We start from the raw sequence: 19,037 nt of genomic DNA, 5'->3' as shown, positions 1-19,037 counted from the left end.
AGGGAGGAAGGGAGGAAGGGAGGAAGGGAGGAAGGGAGGAAGGGAGGGAGGAAGGAAGGAAGGAAGGAAGGAAGGAAGGAAGGAAGGAAGGAAGGAAGGAAGGAAGGAAGGAAGGAAGGAAACACTACACAGTTTTCAACTCTAGACATACTTCAGAATCACCGGGGGGAAACATTTTGTTTAAAAACAACTGAATTAGGGGCGCCTGGGTGGCTCAGTCGTTAAGCGTCTGCCTTCGGCTCAGGTCATGATCCCAGAGTCCTGGGATCGAGCCCAACATGGGGCTCCCCACTCAGCAGGAAGCCTGCTTCTCCCTCTCCCTCTGCTTGTATTCCCTCTCTCGCTGTGTCTCTCTCTGTCAAATAAATAAAATCTTTTAAAAAATAAAAAATAAAAACAACTGAATTAGACCCATCCTACCAGATTCCACAGGTTTTGGGCAGGGCTCCTCCCTTTGAAGATTTCCTAGTGATTATTAATATATAGCCATGTTCGAGAACCACTATGAGAAAATGTAACAAAAAATCATCCAACCTTTTTTTTTCATCCAAACTTTTAAGGAGGCAAGGAAAATTTGCAAAACCTCAAACTTCTGCAGTGAAAACATTACTCAACAGTCCACCAAACTCGGAACAATAAACGACAGACTGCAAGTAGGGTTTAGACCAATGTTCCTCCAACTAGCTCTTAACCATCCGGTTTTATAAAGACGGAAGTATTTTTAACACAATTTATCACTGGCTAAACTTTATGTTGCCAATAGAACCTTTGGGAAACTCTTTTCTTCCATCAAGATTAATCTATTTTCCCTTTTTCTTCCCTTATTTCCCCCGCTTTTCTTAAATTAATTCTACTTCCCTCCACCAAGAAATATTTTTACAAATGTCTAAAAGGAACACTGCTCATTCCCTTGACCATACCCTATTTCCTGGATATCTGTACAAGTGTGAAATTTACATCAATCCTGAAGGTATGGGGGAGAGTTAAACTTCCCTAATGTCAAAATGATCTTAAGGTACAAACTTAAAATAACAACAAAACAGAAACACATCAGCACAGAGTAGCAATGAAAACCATGCCTCTGGTATGACCAACATCAAGTATGTGAACACTGCTTTAAGAAAGCAGGAACCCAAGAGGAGGAAATTCTAAAAATTAAGCCCCCTCCCTACAGTGAAAATATCTCTTCCTCCACCTCATAAAATTTAAACTTGATAACCACTTATACTGTGTCCGATCCAATTCCAACATCCCTAGAAGACTAAGTATATGAAAAATGAGTAGAAGAAACTACGTTACAAGGCAGAAAGTAGTAGTAATGAGATAAAGAGAATAGGTTATGAAAATTAAGGTATCTTAAAAAACATAAAACTAGAAAAAAAATAGGAAAATGTAATCAGTCATAAGAGGCCCAGGAAGTGAAGACTTTTTTTTGCCTTATGTATTGTTTTTTTAAGGCAACAACAAGGGTAGACAGGGATAAATAACTTCTTCTCCATCTCTGTATCATACTTTGATTAGTGTCGTGCATCCTACACCTCCCATGGAACCTATCTCTCCTCTCCTTACAAATCTTTAATTTCATTCTCCCAGGTGAAACCTTTCTTATAATCACCATCTCCACTTACCTCCTCTTCCCAGTATGACACTCACAACACACACCACGTTACTAGGTACTCACTAGAACGATACCGCGCAATGGTCACTGTTTGGGGTCTTCTCCTCCGCGGGGAACATGATGCCCTGTAGGGACTGGCCACAGCCTACCCTCTCAGCCCTACTGCTTTCCACTCCCCATCAGATAGTCTATGCTCATCCACATTCCAGCAGTCCCTCATTCATCTGTTCAGTCACTCAACCACATCCAACAAAGATTTGTTAAGTAGCTCCACTATGTCAAGCATGATCTAAGAGTCAAGTGAGCTCTAGCCATCTCTGACTGCTTCTTAACTGCAGGTAAAAAGCCATCCTCCCTAACTCTGCCTGGAATGCCCATCTCTCCTTGTCGGCCTGACAAAATCCTTCTTGGTAATTCAGTGCAGCATTTTTGTGTGTGTGTGTCTGCCACGTACTGTACATATAATGCTAAATGCTGAGGATATAATAAAAAAATGGACTGCGGCAGAGCTTCTCAAAAAAAAAAAAAGAAAAAGAAAACAACACAAGAGCTATAGCAGTAAAGACAGACCAGCAAATAACTGGCCAGTGTGACAAGTTCTATGATATGTAAACAGGATGATTTGGGAGCACCATGCAGAAATACTTAGCCTGGCCTACATGTGAGTTAAACTTGCCCAATGTGACTTTTGAATTTTGTAGTAACAGTTCCCTTGCTTTCCTTTATAGCTTTCACACATATGTACACACATTCATATGGTACAGTTCTTTTGGTCTGAACTTGATATAAATGTAATCATACTGTAAATACTCTTCTGCAATTTGCTTTTTCCATGTAACATGATACTTCCTACAAGGTCTGATAAATAGTATTTTTAATATCATTCAGTAATAATTTCATTATGATTTCTTCTTTGATCTATGAGTTATTTAGAACTGTGCTTTTTAAGTTTTAGTAGAAGTTCTTATCTTTTTGTTATTGATTTCTAGTTTAATTACACTGACAGTGAATGTAGTCTACATGTTAGTCTGAAATCTGTTGACATTTCCTTTATGATCTAGCACAGATCAGTTGAAAAACTCTATGTGTTGATAAATGTAGTGTTTATCTAAATGGCCATTAGATCAGGTTTCATAATGGTAACATTCAGATCTTCTTCAGCCTTGCAGATTTTGTCAGTGTGCTCTATCAAGAGAGGTACACTCACATTTCCCACCATGGCAGTGGAATGCCAGCTTCCCCTGTAGTTCTTCTAATGATTGTTTCCAAGGTCTATTATTAGCTTTATACTAATTTAGAATTATATATCTTCCTGGTAAACTAACTTTTTAATCAACAGGTAAGTAATTATGTCTAATAATGCTTTCTCCTTAAAGTATACATGTCTGATATTAATAAAACAACTCCAGCTTGCTTTTCGCTATTTGCTTTTTCTATCCATTGACTTTCAACTGTGACTTTCTGTAGCTTGACACTTTCAGGTGTTTCTCCTGTAAAAGGCATAAAGTCGAATTCTGCCTCCCTACCAACCCCCAGTCTGACAATCTTTGCCTTCTAAATGCAGAGTTCAGTCCACTTCCACATATTGTGATTATGGATAATATTCTAGATTCATTTCTATTATCACAGTTTGTGCTTTCATATTCTCGTAGTCTCTTTCCCTCTTTTCATGCCTTCTTTTGGGTTGTTCTGTCCATCTCAGTGATATTTCTTCCACTAGATTTCGAAATGATACACTCCAATTATATTTTGTTAGGGGTTAACCCAAAACTTTAAAATGCTAATGTAACTTAACAAGTCTAAATAATCAATATTTTTATCTACTTCCTAAACAAGAATAAGAACTTTGAATGTTTTCACTTCCATCACACCCTTCCCAATTTATCAGGTATTACTGTACAGAAAATACTTCCACCTTCATTTGTTCTAACCTTACAAACTAGACACTGTTAATGTTTTAGATCATCAACTTTTTTAAAAAAAGCTTCATCTACAACTATTATTTTTGTTTTTGTTGGCCATTCATATCTGCATCTCAAACCCTCCTTTGAAGTTATTTTCCTTCTTCCTGAATACCTTGACACTTTTTAAGATCACAGCCTATTTATTTTATACATTATCCCCTCTGTGTGGATTTATCTGGTATTTTTTTCATTATAAAAGTTAGGTTATTCATTTTTGGCTAGAATATCACATAAGTGATATCGTATCCTTTTCAGTGCTTCTCATCAGGAGGTACAAGATATCAGAATGTTTCCTGACGAATACTACTTTGATTACTCGGCGATGGTACTGTGACCTCCTCTCTTAAATCTGTTTTCCATCTTGTCTCTCTGTTACACTCTGTATTTCTTCAGCCCCATTTTCCCATTCACGATTTCTTTCTTCACATACACCTATTTTGTTGTTTTAACCTGAGCATTGTTTTTCTAATTTTAACTTATCACATTTCTAGATTTTTTTCAAAATGTCTGGTTCATTTCTGATAGTCTTTTGTTCCTTTGTCATTCTTTAATGCCCTCTTCTATTTCACATGTTTATTTTACACCTTGGTATCTGTTGATTCAAATATCTGTAGTCTTCAGAGTATGATTCTGTAGTTTGTTATTTCCTCCCAACTCTTGTTCATGGTGGCTTGTTTCTTAGTGTGATTAATGATTTTGAGGGAGGTGATGTTTGCTCATGTTCAGTTGGAACTGATCTGCAGCAGTTTTTCAGGATGGATGTTTTTAGCACTTTCCTCTGAGAAGAGTTTGCATTTGTTTCTGCCAGGAGCCTAGCAGTACCAACAGAGGGCCACTTAAACTAAATTTTTGGTTGGGTTTTTTGAGGAGTCACAACAGTAGTATAAATTCAGGCTCAAACCTACATGAGTTAAGGCTTGTGATGATGAGTTCTCAGGGAGACTTTTTCTTTATTTCCATCCTACTCAAAGCCAATACCAAGACTGGTACTTATCAATACTCTCCCTATGTAGTTTGACAACCTACTTTTTCCCCCTCTTTTTAGCAACTGAAAATGTCATTCTTTGTAAGTTCCAGCTTTATTTGGGTTTGGGAAGGGGGGATGGGGCTCATTTGTGACTTCCTACCTTGTTCAGGACCCCAGAGCTTTCTTGTCACCAGACTCTAGGCTAACGGATCAGGAAATAGCATCACTTCCAAAGCTAGCTTATAATGGATTCATGTTATATTTATATTTCTGGCCTCTAAGAAGTCCTTACTGTCTTCAGTTCAGCCATTACATAAAAGAGTTTTGATGTGGGACGCCTGGGTGGCTCAGTCAGTTAAGCGTCTGCCTTCGGCTCAAGTCATGATCCCAGAGTCCTGGGATCAAGTCCCACATCAGGCTCCTTGCTCAGCAAGGGGCCTGCTTCTCCCTCCGCCTGCCTCTGTCTCTCTGATAAATAAAATCTAAAAAAAAAAAAAAATTAAGGAAAAAAAAAAGTTTTGATGTGTTTTTTAATCCAGCATTTTTTGGTGTATAGAACTGCAAAGAGGTTCTCCATACCTCTAGCCCACCATATTGCCAAAAACAGAAGTCCTTAAGGTTTCTTGGACAATGGTAGGAAAAAACCCACTTTATGATACGTATAGTAGAGAAGGTAGAGTTTTCAATAATTTTTAAAAGAGACCTTGGTTAAATTTCCAGTTCTTTAATTATAAAATAGGACTAATAATCATAGAATCAACCCTAATATTGAACAGTAAGAAGAGGGTTTCCTACCAAATCACATTTGTCCAGTTTAGCCATTCCCTGCTGCCCAGAGTTACTATTTTTATAGACCACCCAGAGTGGGCCAGCTCTTTGAATCTTGTGCCAGAAAAAGCTAGATGCTGTCTTTACCATCCACATAACATCAATAAGGTCAGAAAAATTAACCCTTTTAAGTCTGTTTGATTTATTTTCTTTTTCTGTGTGATGACTATTCAGTAACCTAAAACTCTTCAAACTAGTCAGTGTTGCTGCACAAAACTCTCTTACCTTAGAGGTAAGATGTATTTATATTTCATCACAAGTGCCTTCAGGAAATGTTTCTTAAGGCATACCTATAGGCAGCAAACTTGTGTGTTAGACAGTTTTTCACTTGGACCCATACCAATATGGCACAGAAGTTCAATTCTACACTGAACATCTGAAACAACACTAACAACTTTATTATGGTAATGTGATCTGTTCTGAAAGAGTTGAGTTTCCTAAATTTAAAATGCTTTGGAAATCTCTCATTAAAATGTCTGCTTGTCTGGCCAGACTTAGTTTTGTGGTACTTGAGAAAAGTTCAGTTAGAACTCACAATCTGTTTTTTTCTATACCAATTAAAACACAATAATGCTTGCTTAAGGTTTATAGATATACACGGCCATGGGTGTGGAAGTTATTCAATAAATACATTCCAGGTGGTATTAATAAGGTTCAACTGGGGAGTTTCTGCTCCTCTGGCAGATTCCCAGCCCTAAGAAGATCTTCAGTCTTGCAGTGAAGAGGCTGCGAAGGATGGGGTCAATCAAGAATGTTTCTGAAGAACATACGTGATGGCACATCTCCACTGCCAACATTTGGTTCAGGGGCAGGTTTCAGTCTTTCAGACCACTGTTGCTCTCTCAGCTTTGATATTTCACCATTCATGCCAAATTTTGTTGAGAAGAAATAGTTCCTGGTTTTTATGAGCTCCATAGCCAGTTTCTTTTCTGTTTCCTTCTTGGTGTCTGGAGATATTCCAACCTGTTAAGATACTTTGATATTTCTTCACTCCTTCCAGCTCTTTGTTGCTTTTCTTCAATCTAAGCCTTTTAACATGTTTTTAAAAATCTGCACACTTCCTAAATCTTCCCACTACTTCTTCACTTTCTGTTCCTCAAGCCTTCACAAAGAGACAGACACAGATCTCCTCTGGCTGTTGCTCAGGACTTTCAAATATTTAAGCTTTCTCCCATTCTTCATTCTGCTGTTTGTACTATTCATCTAATTTTTTGGACACAAAACTTTTGTGATAAAATAGGACCAAAGTCTCCTTCCAAAATGAATCAACACATCAGCTCATAGAAATGAGATCCATCCCCACACACCCCCTCTACCCTCAGTAGCTGTAAACATCATTAATTCCTTTAAAAATTGTCTTTTTTTCCCCCAAATCTCTATTTACGTATGAGGGCTTCCACAACAATGTGTATCCCTAACCCCATCCTCACTTCCTACAGCACAACCCCATCTTCTTTACTGTCCACCGAACACTACTGCATAAAGCCTCTGAGACTGCCATTATCAGAGTTAAATGAAAAAATAATTTTAATACGAAGAATATGGGTAAAATACCAACAAGTAATAAAAAAATTCTTTTTAATAATTTAAATGCTTGCTCCAGGTATCTCTTCTACATATTCTGTGTAACATGTCTAATACAGTATAAACTTTCAAAAATAGGTCAACTCAGAAATATGACCTCTTTCCACTGAATCATTTTAGTAAAAAGTACATGGGTGTCTGAGGCTCCATGATGGGATAGCAAATGCTCTAGACAGTTGTGCTAATACCAAATGATAATGAAAGTTGAATACAAGATCTACATTTTACTTTAAGCGACTGCCTTCGGCTCAGGTCATGATCCTGGAGTCCCGGGATCGAGTCCCGCATAGGGCTCCCTGCTCGGCAGGGAGTCTGCTTCTCCCTCTGACCCTCCTCCCTCTCATGCTCTCTGTCTCTCATTCTCTCTGTCTCAAATAAATAAAATCTTAAAAAAAAAAAAAAAAAAAAAGAAACTATGTAGAAATAAAATAGGAATGACCTAGCTTGACCATCAAACATGTGAAAAAGATATGGGGATTTTAGTTAATAATACATCTCTTCAAAATAGCTACCACAATCTTAGGCTGCATGAAAAAATGAGCTGTTGGGAAGTGAGGATTTCACTAGTCTACACAGGTCAGAAGACAGTATCTAAGGAAATGTGTTGGCTCTGGACATCACCTTGCAAAATGAACACTGATAAGAGTGTCAACCACAAAGCCTGGAACACAGAGCAGCTCCAAGATTACCATCAAGCTGCTAGTTGCCAAATTCAATGTTCTCACCTCAGGTTTCTGCCCCCACAAGCCTCTTTTTGAAACTCTTTCACTCTTGGCTTCAGAAAACCACATTCTTCTGGTTCTGTCCCTAACACTACTCACTCTGAGTTTCTTTTCCTGAGTTTGTCATGCTGGTTTCCCCAGATTCTCATTACTCTTCTTCCCCTACTTGTTCTCCTTGGATAATCTCACCTACTCCACTACCATCTGTCTGTCTATATATCACGGTAATTCCCAATTATCTAGTCAGTATCACAAACTTCCCATACTAATAAAAACCATTATCCTCCATCATAAAATGATTCATCTTCCTATGTCCTGCCTTAAATAAGAGCATCACTATTCTGTCCCTCAAGATAGAAATTTGGAATTATCTTTAGCTTCTCTCTTTTCTTCTTCATGTCCCAATCTGTATCAGTCACCAAACCCCAGAGTCTATACGTCAGAGGTGCACCCTGAGATAGCCTGTCCTTTTCATCACCACAGTCCAAATCCAGACTCGCACATATCACCTCAAATACACCAACAGCCTCCCGGTGCTGTCTCTGCCAATAGCATCTGCTCAGTCGGTCCATTCTCGCTACCCCCCTCAGTCACCTTCCTAACACCAAAACTGATTATGCTACCCTCTGCCTCATGGTGTACAGTAGCAGACTAGGCTCTTCAGTATCTGGCCCCCACCATATACCTGTAGCCCCATCTCCCTCATACACATTCCCACATGTACAAGATATACATGAATTTTTCACTTTTTCCTGAAAACGTCAAGCCATTTCCTAATTGTGCCTTTTAACTACTGTGGTCCCTCTACTTGGCATCTCTTTCCATACTCTCCAACTGACAAACTGCTATCACACTTCAAGATTCAGCTTCCTCTATGGGGATTTCCCTTACCACTCTCATTCATCAAAACATGTTCTGAACATCTTTCAATATGACATGAACCTTCTCAAGGAATTCTTACTCTCATTTATATTTTTTTAGTAATTTGTTCATATTGCTATTATTATATACATCACATTATACTCAAATCATCCTTTAACTTGTCTGTCTTCTCAGCTAGACCAGGAGATCTTTGAAGGTATGGCCCCAGTCTAATTACTCTTTGACTCCCCAGCACCTAGGATGCTGATTTCATTCATTTATCAAATGTGCCACAGTGAGTGGGAGTCTGAAAAAGAGGGTCTCTAGGGTCCCTCTGAATTCTAGTATTCTATGACTCTAACCTATGACTCTAGTATTCTACGACTCTAACCTAAAAGCGGTGTTTCTCAAGTCATGATTAGCTAGAAACCTGTACCAAAATCAACTAGAACACTATAAAATATTTAGATTCTTGATTCCCATTCCAAACCTACTAAGTCAGAAACCGCTAATTACCGCTCTAGCTGCTTCCTTTCCGGCTAGGGAGGAAGCCACCCAAGTGTCTTATAATCACTGAAGCTGCTCAAGCATCACAGTACTGAGGCAGGTAGGTAACGTATTATTATAAAGGTTTAACCATTTTAAAGGTAAGGAACTGAAGCACAGAGGTTAAGTAACTTGCCTAAGACCACAAAGTTACCAAGTGGAGGAGCTACCATTTGAACTTGGGCAGTTTGATTTCAAGGCCCACCACTGATCTGTTTGGTAACTGAAGGCTTTCTTCATTAAACATCATGATTTTTCTGCCAGACCTAGATGAAGAACAAGGAAGAGGAACCAATCTTTCTTTTTCCCCTCTTCTTATGTAATTATTGCGTCTGAAGAGAACAAAACAAATCTGTTTTTCTCTAGCTTACAACTAGAGCTGAAAAGAATGAGAACTGAGAGTTTTAGCATTAGTACCTGAACAGACGGCTCTCTGCTTACCTCATGGGTCCATAGCTGAGTACTATAAATGCCAGGACCACCATCACACAGATAGCTCTTCGCTTCGGATTAGGAACTTTAAGCCTCTGGTTCTAAAAGAAATAACCATGTTAAATACAGTTAAACTACGTATCAATCTCACAAAAAGCAGCATCTAAGATAAGCGCACCCCTCTTCACCAATTTAATAGTTAAAAAAAAACGAAACTCAAAGGTGAGGAAACAGTACTTTTCACAAGACTAGAGCAGAGCCTTCTAGGTTCCCTGCTGTAGCAGAGAGAGAAAAGGAAAGGCGCGGGAGAAGAGAAACACAAGGGCCACTCCCTTGCAGTTTCTTCTGCACCCAAAAGGAAAGAATTCAACAATTTAACATTTTTATGGGTCGTCAAAGAATTTTAAAATACATCTGTAGTTTATTTCCCTGTCTCTTCAATCTCTTAACATGATGGAACAGTCCCATGTGCTCAGGGCAAGACAGAACAGTGGAAGAAGCCCATGCATTAGGCACAGGCATCCCTTTGGTTCAGGACGGTGCAGTGGGAAATCCTGAGACAGCAGGTTTCATGAACAGAATTAAGGAGAACATTGACCTTATCGGGACCAGAATAGCAACAAAATGCAAAAAACATAATAGTGGTCAGGTGGACAGAGAAAAGTCTTTAAAATTTTTTATTTTGTGTTTCCTTTTTTTTGAGACAGAGAGTGAGAGAGCATGAGGGGAGGGGCAGAGGGAGACAATCTCAAGTGGACTTCCCACTGAGCATGGAGCCTGACTCAGGCTCGATCCCAGGACCCTGAGATCATAACCTGAGCCGAAATCGAGTCAGATGCTCAACCAACTGAGCCACCCAAATGCCCCTGTATTTTCTTTTTTAAAAGGAAAGACCTGGTGAGACTGTTTAGGGTCCTCAAGGGGATTCATTTAGTCAGAAAAGAGAGCGAGCAAGCTACCAAGGAAACACACAGCTTTTGAATGAAGACTGGGAGGTACAACTCACAAGCTCCTCTTTCCAATGCTTTACTCTGACTGCAAATGCTTTAGGGTTTATTGTGCCCTCTTTTTTTCTTCCTTTTTTTTTTTTAAGATTTTTATTTATTTATTTGAGAGAGAGAGAGCATGAGAGAGAGAGAGAGCATGAGAGGGGGGAGGGTCAGAGGGAGTAGCAGACTCCCCGCTGAGCAGGGAGCCCGATGTGGGACTCCATCCCAGGACTCTGGGACCATGACCTGAGCCGAAGGCAGACGCCTAACCGACTGAGCTACCCAGGCGCCCTATGCCCTCTTTTTTTCTAGTACTATTGTTTTACACAATTTCCAATTGGTTTCCCAGGAAAAAAGAATACTTGAACCCATCTCACTGGGGTGTATCACTAGCACTCACCTCTGACACGACTTCATCCAGCTGTCGCTTCAGTGATCCATTCTCTTTCTTTAGCTTCTCATTCTCCGAAAGCGCAGCCTTTAACCTGGCCTCTAAGCCAAGCATATATTCTTTCTTCTTCTTGCGGGACTGACAAGCAGACTCTCGATTTTTTATCATACGTTGCTGTCTCCTTAGCACGGCAATCTAGGAAAAGTTATAACAAATCAGAAATATTCTGATTCTAGAATCAGATCAGAATATACTGATTTTTACCATCATTTTTAAACTAAACTGTTCAAAACACAGGTTACTGGTTGCTTTAAAACAGGTTTTAAAAAATATTACTCAGGGGTGCCTGGGTAGCTCAGTCGTTAAGTGTCTGCCTTCGGCTCAGGTCATGGTCCCGGGGTCCTGGGATCGAGCCCCGCATCGGGCTCCTTCCTCAGTGGGAAGCCTGCTTCTCCCTCTCCCACTCCCCCTGCTTGTGTTCCCTCTCTCGCTGTGTCTCTCTCTGTCAAATAAATAAAATCTTAAAAAATATATATATATATTACTCAAATTAAGCAAGCTGAAATCAAATTATTAAAAATGGCCCTCTACACATTCTGCATGGAGCCCTGGGTGTTATGCATAAACAATGAATCATGGAACACTACATCAAAAACCAATGATGTAATGTATGGTGATTAACATAACAATTAAAAATATTTTTTTAAAAAAATGGCCCTCTAAAACCTAAATGTTGAATGATTTCTTCTGGTGTTTTCTAAGGCTTCTTTACTGATCTTCCAATCTTCCCTTTAGAAACTCCCTCAGGAAAAAAAAAAAAAACTCTCTCAGAAAGTGCCCTTACATATCCATATATGTACATATCCATACACCTCACTCTATGTCTCAGGCCCTGAATTGACTATTTTCCAGAACCACGTATCCAGCTACTTATAAGGCCATTTCTACTTGCAAAGTTACCACCACTTCAAATTCCATATGTACAAACTGAACTCATCATCTCCCTCTACCTAGATTTGTTTATCCTACCCATCTTCTATCAGTGGTAAGTAACTCTCAAGATATCTAGGAAGAAGTCACTATTAACTTATTTCTTCCTTCATTCTCCATATTTATTCCCCTCTCTCAACCTCTGGTTCACTCACTCAATGTGCACTGAGGATATGCTAATGACCAAGTTTCTTCCAGTGACAGTGTGTCTCAGTTATTCCCATCTATTCCTGCCGTCACCCTCCCAAGGTAGGCACTCATTAACTCATCCCCAGACTACTACAATAATCTCCTAAATATTTTCACTGGTCTCCAATCTCTTCCTACCTACCATTTATAAGATAACTCACCTGGGAGAAATTGTTTATCTTGCTACTCTATTGCAAAAACAAGCTATTCATGCATCCTCGCTGGCCACCTTTGCTTTCAAAGCCTTCCCATAATGTGACCATCCCTCTAAACAACCACACCTTCTGCCCTAACCCGACAACTATTCAATCCACAGCCAGATTCTTACCATTTAAGGCTACTCTAATATCTCCACATGTGCCTAAAGTCATTCCTTTAGTCACAGTGTTTACTCCAATTTCGAACGCGTTCTCCTCCACTAACTTAATTCTAAGGACCTTCTACATTCTGATTATGCTAAACCATCTTCCCTCAATGTCTTATTCTCTTATAATTTGGAAAATACACCTGAACACTTAATGGTCTCAACTGTTTCATGACTATTAACTCTCTCTCTCAACCTAAATGTTATACCTTGGAAGCCAAAACCATGTAATAACTACATTTTGGTTTCCTACCCTCAATTATCTACCATAATCAAAACTTAACTGAGCAAAATTATTTTTGTCATGTTTCCTAAACAAGTCATGGAACCTATCTGTTATAGCATTAGTCTAATTTATTTGAGGCAGAGGGTGAGGTAGCAAAATTAAGTCCATAAAAAGCACCAAATAATATTAAGTTGATTAATTTAAGTACACAGATGACTGAATTACTGACCTTTTATGTTTTTAAAAAATAAACATTCCACTCTGTGGTATTCAATAATTCTTACTGAGACTAGTAAATAGAATTAAATCATTTAATATTGATTTTTTAGGGGCGCCTGGGTGGCTCAGTTGGTTAAGCGACTGCCTTCGGCTCAGGTCATGATCCTGGAGTCTCGGGATCAAGCCCCGCATCGGGCTCCCTGCTCAGCAGGGAGTCTGCTTCTCCCTCTGACCCTCCCCCCTCTCATGCTCTATCTCATTCTCTCTCTCAAAAAAATAAATAAAATCTTTAAAAATATTCATTTCTTTAAAAATAACAACACAATTCTAACCCCATACTACATTTCCTCAAAAGAGCCAAAGCCAATCTCTCTGCAGTAAATACTGTCAACAAACTTTCAATCAGAACCTACCAGGAAAAAAAGCCACATGAGATGTCAAAAGAGGGTGTTTTTCTCTTTTTTTCCCTTTAACTGAAACGTCTTAAGATTGCTAACTTATAGGGCGCCTGGGTGGCTCAGTCGTTAAGCGTCTGCCTTCGGCTCAGGTCATGGTCCCAGGGTCCTGGGATCAAGTCCCACATCGGGCTCCCCGCTCCGTGGGGAGCCTGCTTCTCCCTCTCCCACTGCCCCTGCTTGTGTTCCCTCTCTCGCTGTGTCTCTCTCTGTCAAATAAAGGAATAAAATCTTTAAAAAAAAAAAAAAAGATTGCTAACTTATAGAACCGTCATGTGTAAAATTTCCCTATGGAGTAACTATCCCACTCTTCAGTAATGCCACACACCAGGAGTGGCAAAGCCATGATGGATGGATCATTCGCCACATCAAACTATTCTCTGGACAATGCCACTTTGTTCAGTCTACTGTTCTTCTTAGTGTTCTTCATGGTTCCTGAGAACGTCAATGTCCATAATTAATACTTAACACCAGAGTGCTGAAGTACACAGAACACTGAACAAGCACAGGAAAGAGAAGGTTCCCAGATGGAAGAGTTTATACTAAAGTTAGATAAAAGGCAACCTTACAAAGGCTAATTAATCTATGGAATTTAGGGAGGCTTACAGATGGAACACCATTTAATAAATTTCAAACAAGGATTAGGAATTTCTATAAACAATAAAAGCACCTGCATATTACAAAGCATTTAAGTTTCAAAGGCTGTCAGTGCACATGCCTCATGCAAAAAAAAATGAAAACCACCTGTGGCCATCCATTTCTTCCCATGGAAAAAGATACTATAGTTCTGAAAATAAATATTCAATACTACCAATAAACACAAAGGATAGAGAATAAAAATAAATGAAACCCACAGGAATCACCAAACACAAGAGTTTCAGCTTTACAGCTCAGCAAGCTATCTTCAGCTATCTGAATATATAATATTTAAGTTATTCTGTATTTCCTAGACAAAAAAAATTATGATTTTCAGACTACACACACACACACACACACACACACCCATGGTGCTTGTTATTTTGGTGGGGGGTATATTTTACAAGAAAAAAAAAATTAGACTGTCATTACTGCTTTGTAAACGGATTTTTGCATACAATGTGTTATGATCATCTTTGACATGCAATGAGAATGGCAGCATAGTATTTCAATTATTTTGATGTTCTATATTTAATCTCCTCTTGATTCTTTAAAATAAGCCTCATCATTTGATCCACTGTTAGAGGGAGAAGTGCCACAGCTGGAACTCAGGTCAGCTGACTCTAAGCCCAACACACACAACCCCAGCACACAACAGCACATACTGTTGTTAATACCAAATGGAAGTCCTGGATCCCAGCATGGAACTCTAACCTCCGTGGACTCTGTGCTTACTTTCATTATGCACTTGGTCAAAAGGAAGGCTTATGGAAACGCTTGTATCTAGAAGCGTAATCTCCTCTAGCAGTCTGAAAACATAAAATCAATAGTCTGGCTCATTAATCAATTGACATTTCTCTCTTACGGGCATATCAGATGATTTAACATGACTAAAATGAGTGAACAGCCGGTCAGTCCCTGCTTCTGATCATCCTGCCTTCAGACAACTCTCCCTTCAAGCATTGTGCCTTGGAAAAAGAAAAAAGAAAAACTTCACAGCTGTAAAATATTCTCGCCCTTCAGTGCCATTATACTGTAATATGGTGTTGCATTATTAAACATTTGTCTGACTGTAAAAAAGACGTGTAAAAAGACAACTTTCACAAATGAGTAAGTACTTTTTGAAGGCTCAACCAATTTGAGTCAAAATTCCATGTGTGCTTGCATTTTGTTTTTTACTTTTAAAAGTTATCAATCAATAAACACTGTATTATGTTCTTCTTATAAATAAAATAGACTATTTAGACCCCTGATTCTGTGATGTTGCTAGGAAATGAGCTTCAAAGTCCTATATGACTATAAATCAAAGATACTAAAATAGGATATTTTAATGCTAAGAAATACATTCCAACATCTCACATGAACTCAAACCAGATCAAGTACTGATACCTAATCAGTAGGGGGAGTGGGAGAGGGAGAAGCAGGCCTCCCGCTGAGCAGGGAGCCCAATGTGGGGCTTGATCACTGAATCACTGGTTTACTACATATCATTCTCAGTTCTAAGTCTTATTTCACTGAATCTCTAAATTAATATACAAACTGTTATTAACTTCTTCGTATCAGACAAACCAATTTTTCCATTACACACAAAAAGAAGCTGTGTCTATTTGAAATTGATTTAAAAGCCAAAGAAGTAAATTCTCTTACACATTTCCAATTTACACAACATATATTATTGCATATCATAGTAAATATATTTACAAATACACTCTAAAAAATGTGTACAGTTAAAATCATTAGCAAATTTAATGTGTGGCAATCTTATTTCAAATATTCAAATAAATTATTTTAGTTTGATTTCTACTATGAATCTTAAGAATACTCCTTTTTGGGGGGCACTGGGCTGACTCAGTCAGTGGAGCAAGCAACTCTTGATCTCAGGGTTTTGAGTTTGAGCCCCATGTTGGGTGTAGAGATTACTTAAAACTAAAAAAATCATTAAAAAAAATACTCCCTTTTTCTCAGAAAATTGTTTAAAACAGAAAAGGGGAGGGGCGCCTGGATGGCTCAGTCATTAAGCATCTGCCTTCGGCTCAGGTCATGATCCCAGGGTCCTGGGATCGAGCCCCACATCGGGGGGGGTCCCTGCTCAGCAGGAGGCCTGCTTCTCCCTCTCCCACTCCCCCTGCTTGTGTTCCCTCTCTCGCTGTCTCTCTCTGTCAAATAAATAAATAAAATCTTTTAAAAAGGGGGGGGGATCTCCACTTATACTACCTGTACTCTTCTCAAATCTCGTAACAGAAAGCCAAAATTTTATTTTATTCTTTCTATTAAGTTGTGTGGGGGTGTGTTTGTTATACCCAGTTCCTAGTCATCAAAAATTAAATAAAGAAGCTTCATTACTGGCAACCTGAGCCATTTAATTGGCAGAGTCAAGGAAATAATCTTCACCTTATTCCTTACTTAAAAAGTATCTCCTTTTTTTTTTAAATGAAGAATGACTTTGGGCATGCAGTGTGATTTCCCAAGTAAGAAAGAATAATAGACAAAATCCCTACTAGACTGTAGGTCCAGGCTGCCTTATCCAACCTCATGTTCTGAGTGAAGAGAAACAACCCGTAGAGAGGCAAAGGCAGGAGTATCCACCAGATGCTCTTACGAAAGCCACACTGTGGGGCACTAGCCTCCTTAAGAATGGAGAAAGTCGGCCGCTGCCCCCAGCCCACATAGGATAATGGTGACAGCTGAGGTACTGAATATTGATAAAAAACTCTATGAGGATAAAACAAAAGAAGTCTATGAATTGCCAGATAGTCCAGGAAAAGTCCTCCTGCAGTCCAAGGATCAGATAACAGCAGGAAATGCAGCCAGAAAGAATCACCTGGAAGGAAAAGCTGCAATCTCAAATAAAACTACCAGTTGTATTTTTCAGTTGTTAAAGGAAGCAGGTATCAAAACTGCTTTCACCAGAAAATGTGGGGAGACAGCTTTCATTGCACCTAAGTGTGAAATGATTCCAACTGAATGGGTTTGTAGAAGAATAGCAACTGGTTCTTTTCTCAAAAGGAATCCTGGTGTCAAGGAGAGATATAAGTTTTACCCACCTAAAGTGGAGCTGTTTTTCAAGGACAATGCCAATAACGATCCACAGTGGTCTGAGGAACAGCTAATTGCTGCAAAATTTTGCTTTGCTGGACTTGTTATAGGCCAGACTGAAGTGGACATCATGAGTCATGCTACACAGGCTATTTCTGAAATACTGGAGAAATCCTGCTTGCCCCAGAACTGATGCCAGTTGATACAAAGATTGAATTTGGTGGTGATGTAACCACCAAAGAAATTGTTCTTGCTGATGTTATGGATAATGATTCCTGGAGACTCTGGTCATCAGGATATCGAAGCCAAGAGAAAGATAAACAGTCCTATCGTGACCTCAAGGAAGTAACTCCCGAAGGGCTCCAGATGGTGAAGAAAAATTTTGGGTGGGTTGCAGAAAGAGTGGAGCTCGAGTCAGGATCTCAGTATCTCAGGATCATGGAGTTGAACCCCGCATCGGGCTCTCCGCTCACCGCAAAGTCTGCTTGGGATTCTTTCTCCCTCCCTTTGCCCCTCCCTCTGCTTGCATGCTCTTTCTCTAAATAAATTAATAAATAAAACCTTTTTTTAAAAAAAAGGAAAATAAAAGTGAGAAGGTGCAGTTAAAAAAAAAAGGAGAGTGGAGAAAGTCCTATGCACAGGGATCATCAAAGGACCCTCAGAGCAGTTTCCTGTGCCTTCAGTTAGTGATTCCTCTGCTTCCTATGTCCCTAGAAATACTTGGTGTAGATACTTAAGAGTAATAGTAATTTAGGGGTTCCTGGGTGGCTGAGTCAGTTAAGCATCTGACTCTGGATCTTGGCTCAGGTCTTGATCACATGGGTGTGGAGCCTACTTAAAAAAAAAAAAGGTAATAGCAATTTAAGTCATTAGAAGACAATACAACACTGGAAGTTGGGTGTCCTTAATTCTTATTTCAGCATAGCAATCAATTAACTGAAAGATCTTAGAAGGGTCATTTCTTCTCCCGGGGCCTATTTACACAGTAATACAGGGAGTTAGACCAGAATGGTGTTTTTGAAACTATTATAAACCCAAATATCAAGTAGTATGATAAATTCAGTGGCTCACAAGAGCCTTACAAAAACTGACAGAAAAGCACAGGGTAGAATAAAAGAAAACAGAATACTTTCTATGCAGGGAGAGCTTACTGTTTCACTAGACTGTGTGTGATAAGAAAGATGTAAAACACATTTCTTACTGTGGATTGTGGGTAAAAACTTGAGACCCATTCCATTAATCCTCTGAAGGTCTCATTCCCTCCAAAACCAAAATGGTCCTAGTACTGATGCTAAACAAGTATTCTGGTTTGCCACAGGTCCTAGTAATGACTACTGCGTTCACGAGATACGGATGAGATTAACTTTGCTGTAAATTTTACTTGAGATCACCAAATCGGTCGTATAAGCTCGGCCCTTATACTTCGTCTCTGAAGACTTAAAACCAACGGCTGAAATTTTTAAAAATTAAAAGAATACATTTGTAGAGGGAGAGAAAAGGGAGAAGCGAATTTCAAGACGTAGGCAATTTGACGTGTGCACTGCAGCAGGGCTGCCGTGAAAGTGAAGCCCTGTTAACGGAGCGCAGAGTAGTGAAAGAAGCACTGGACCAAGACAAGGCCTAGGCCTGAATCCCAGCTCAACTGGAGCAGGTCAGATGACTGAGGTGAGGATTACACAACTCATGGACCTGAGGGTCTCTGTAAACTATCATGTACCACACACAGGTAAATGTCAGTAAAAAGAGAGACCCTGCAGCTATGAACAAACTGAGTGAGGAGGCAAAAATTCTTAACTCCATCACCAATGTGCCCCACAGCTGCTCAGATCAACTGTGCAACTAAAGCAATATTGAAATTGCCCGCATTCCAGCTTCTATTTTCACAGATTTGAAATTTTAAAAATGACTTAAAAAACAAAAACAAAAACAGACAAAATCTGGAAGTCACATTTAATCGCTGCAGAAGCAGAAAAACGGCCTAAGAATAAAAAGCTAATTCACACTCCTCCGAGATCCCTCA

At 39.3% G+C, this 19,037-nt stretch overlaps 1 protein-coding gene and 1 pseudogene across 1 annotated transcript in view; one reads left to right on the top strand and one right to left on the bottom strand.

Annotated features, from left to right (window-relative positions):
* Window positions 1-19,037, bottom strand: part of ATF6 (activating transcription factor 6) — a 208,733-nt gene that overhangs the window by 146,362 nt on the left and 43,334 nt on the right. Inside the window, exons 8-9 of the mRNA XM_035010025.1 lie at window positions 10,912-11,097; window positions 9,532-9,623 (exon numbers count right to left, since the gene is read on the bottom strand). Coding sequence (XP_034865916.1) covers window positions 9,532-9,623; window positions 10,912-11,097 — 278 coding nt within the window. The remainder of the gene's footprint in view (window positions 1-9,531; window positions 9,624-10,911; window positions 11,098-19,037) is intronic.
* LOC118013740 lies at window positions 16,656-18,391 on the top strand (annotated as a pseudogene).

The sequence above is a fragment of the Mirounga leonina genome, unplaced genomic scaffold (assembly GCF_011800145.1).
Source record: "Mirounga leonina isolate KUSES-001 unplaced genomic scaffold, KU_Mleo_1.0 Mir_154, whole genome shotgun sequence".
In the NCBI taxonomy this organism is placed as follows: Eukaryota; Metazoa; Chordata; class Mammalia; order Carnivora; family Phocidae; genus Mirounga; species Mirounga leonina.
The sequence above is the reverse complement of the archived record's forward strand: the minus strand, read 5'-3'. Positions and strand labels throughout refer to the sequence as shown.